Source organism: Orycteropus afer, unplaced genomic scaffold, assembly GCF_000298275.1.
Source record: "Orycteropus afer afer isolate SDZICR_OR568_19922 unplaced genomic scaffold, OryAfe1.0 scaffold00524, whole genome shotgun sequence".
In the NCBI taxonomy this organism is placed as follows: Eukaryota; Metazoa; Chordata; class Mammalia; order Tubulidentata; family Orycteropodidae; genus Orycteropus; species Orycteropus afer.
In genome coordinates this window covers 231,751-234,189 of record NW_006922111.1, presented here as the reverse complement: position 1 = coordinate 234,189, position 2,439 = coordinate 231,751, and the positions used below count along the sequence as shown (strand labels likewise).

The 2,439-nt window shown below is 48.1% G+C and overlaps 1 protein-coding gene across 1 annotated transcript in view; it reads right to left on the bottom strand.

Moving 5' to 3' along the window:
- The window catches only part of FAM118A (family with sequence similarity 118 member A), a 19,994-nt gene extending 19,249 nt beyond the window's left edge, over positions 1 to 745 (bottom strand). Inside the window, exons 1-2 of the mRNA XM_042782930.1 lie at positions 731 to 745; positions 278 to 333 (exon numbers count right to left, since the gene is read on the bottom strand). Of these exons, the coding sequence (XP_042638864.1) occupies positions 278 to 324 (47 nt within the window). The 5' untranslated portion in view covers positions 325 to 333; positions 731 to 745. The remainder of the gene's footprint in view (positions 1 to 277; positions 334 to 730) is intronic.
- Positions 746 to 2,439: the final 1,694 nt, after the last annotated feature.

Below are 2,439 nucleotides of genomic sequence, written 5' to 3'. Positions count from 1 at the left end.
CACAAGCTGCAGTCCATTTACTCCTTTTCTGCTAAGCGGGGTGCTTTGAATCACAGACATATTGCTTGGGTTGGAGGCCAGGCTCTGGGGCCTAGGGTAGAAAACCACCTTCTGGAATGTTCCTTTGGGTGAAAGAAAAGGGTAACCGGCCCTTAAGATTCCCTCCAGAGCCAGGGTGTGCAGAGAAGGCAGGAGCTGAGAAACTTGGGAGCAGACGCAGGCGAGGTGTTGCATGAGGTCAGTCAGCCCCCTGGGAGGTCAGAGTGACTTTATTTACCTTGACTTCTGTTCACTTCTGTTTGTTGTCTTGTCCACTGAATCCATCTGTGAATCCTAAAGAGAAAACTTAGTCAGAAGTGACTTCTATTTCCTAGATAAACGTTCTTTCACTGGCAGCCAGGAAGAGAGTTAAAGTTGGCGTTAAAATCAAAGGTCTTAGTTTTGTTTTGTTTTGTTTAGTTTTTATCGTGATTTGGGGAAAAGTTTACAGAACACACTCACTTTACATACAGCAGCTCATACATACTTTGTCTCATGACATTGACTGCAATTTCCCACAATGCAACAACTCCCCTCTCACTTCCTCACTTCCTTGTGTCCTTCCCTCCCATGCCCTCCTGCCCCCCGAGCTGTCTCCCTGTACATACACTGCCCTTCTGTTCTATTCTATGAAGGTCAGGGATCTTTGTTTAAATTAGAAAACCGGAAAAGTGTCATATATAAAACACACGTCCAGAACGTTTGCTAAGCCACTGCCCCAACGCTGTGTAATCCATCAGGCCACCAAGCACTTCGAGTGCTCAGGTGGGGGCTTGGTGTGGGCCTGCTCACGCTGGCCCTGCCCGATGCTATCCTGGAAGGCTTTGGGTCTACTGCAGAGGCCCAGCGCGAACACAAATGACTTACCACCTAAGGAAGAAAATGGCAAGCAGCAGAGCCAAGACAAGACTGACAGTTTTTCGCACGCTCTCTGGTACGATCATATCTGAGGTGGACACTTCTTGGCAAGTCTTACCTGCGTCAGCCTCGCATCCGAGCTGTCAGCCCTCCCCATGACCACGCTGAGTTCCCACCGCAAGAAATAATGAAAGTCAACTCTTAGCTAGCTCTGTATTGCCAAGCTATATCTGTTTTCCACAAGTCATCCAGAATCACACTTTTTGTGTAATCTAGAATTAATACTTATAACCAGAAGGTTGGCAGTTCAAACCCACCAGCCACTGCACAGAAGGAAGCATGGACAATCTACTTCTGTAAAGATTCACAACCTCGGAAACCCAAAGGGGGTCGCTATGAGTTGGAATCGATTCGACGGCACTGAGTTTGGTTCTTCTTGGTTTGGTAGACACGAAGGAAACGAGAAAAAAAAAGTTTAAACAGCCCAGAATCCTACTGTCTACGAGCATTAACTGTTAACTTTGATGAATCTCCTCTAGACTTTTTAACTTCATTTTCTGTCATGCATAATAAAAACACTTCCCTTATCTCATTAAAAAGCTCTCCATAAATCTAAGCGTACTGGCCACAAACACGGGATGCTCTCCTGCATCCTTAACGCAGGCCTTTGCCACAGTTCACCCTCACCACCATCTCGGTGCCCAAAGCTCTTTACTAACTATTTTGAGGTGACCGACGTAGGGAGAGTTCGGGAAGCGGAATTGCTGAGTTACTGATTGTGTAGACAACAGTTCAGCGTGTACTCCTGTCAAAGTGCTCCCCAGGCAGGTGGCCAACAGAGCACGGGGACACATCCCAGCAAGCACTACCTGCAGCCGCTTGCTTTACAGGGCCACCTTTGTTTTCTTAATTAGAATCAGGTCACCAAAAAGAACCATCCCGGGTAGGGAAACAAGGCTGACTCCGCCATGAGCGCTGTGTGACCTTGGCGCTCAAGGGGATTCTGAAGACTGTCCCCTAAAAGGGAACATAAACCTTACGCATTTTTCGGCCCCTTGGAGAAACAGCTTAAAGCTTCCCTCGTACTCCCGAAGGTGTCTGTGACCTTCTGTCAAACATAAGACACTTCAGTCCACAGGCATCTGTCACTCGGCTGAAGGGGTCAGCAGAGGCCAGGCAGGAGCTCTACCTTTTGACGTCCCCCCTCCTTTCTCCTACGAAGTCACTGGCAGGGTCATCTACGATCAAGCAGGCTGGCTGGGTGTTTTGGATCTCCTAGATATTTTCTAAGGAAAACAACAAATTCTGGGCTCCCCACTACAGACAGTGAGACCTGTGAGAGCCAGAACTCAATGGGACAGCCCTGGTTTTCTGGGTCTCACAAGTTTTCTGACTCCGACAGGGTGCAGTCACCCTTCCATTGATCATTTTAGTGGAAAATGTTTGCATTTTTCTTCTGACAGGTTTCCGCCTTACCAGGGTGGGTCCAATGTTCGCAGGTGTGACCGTAATATAATCCCCGGCATAAGTAAACCTGGGCCC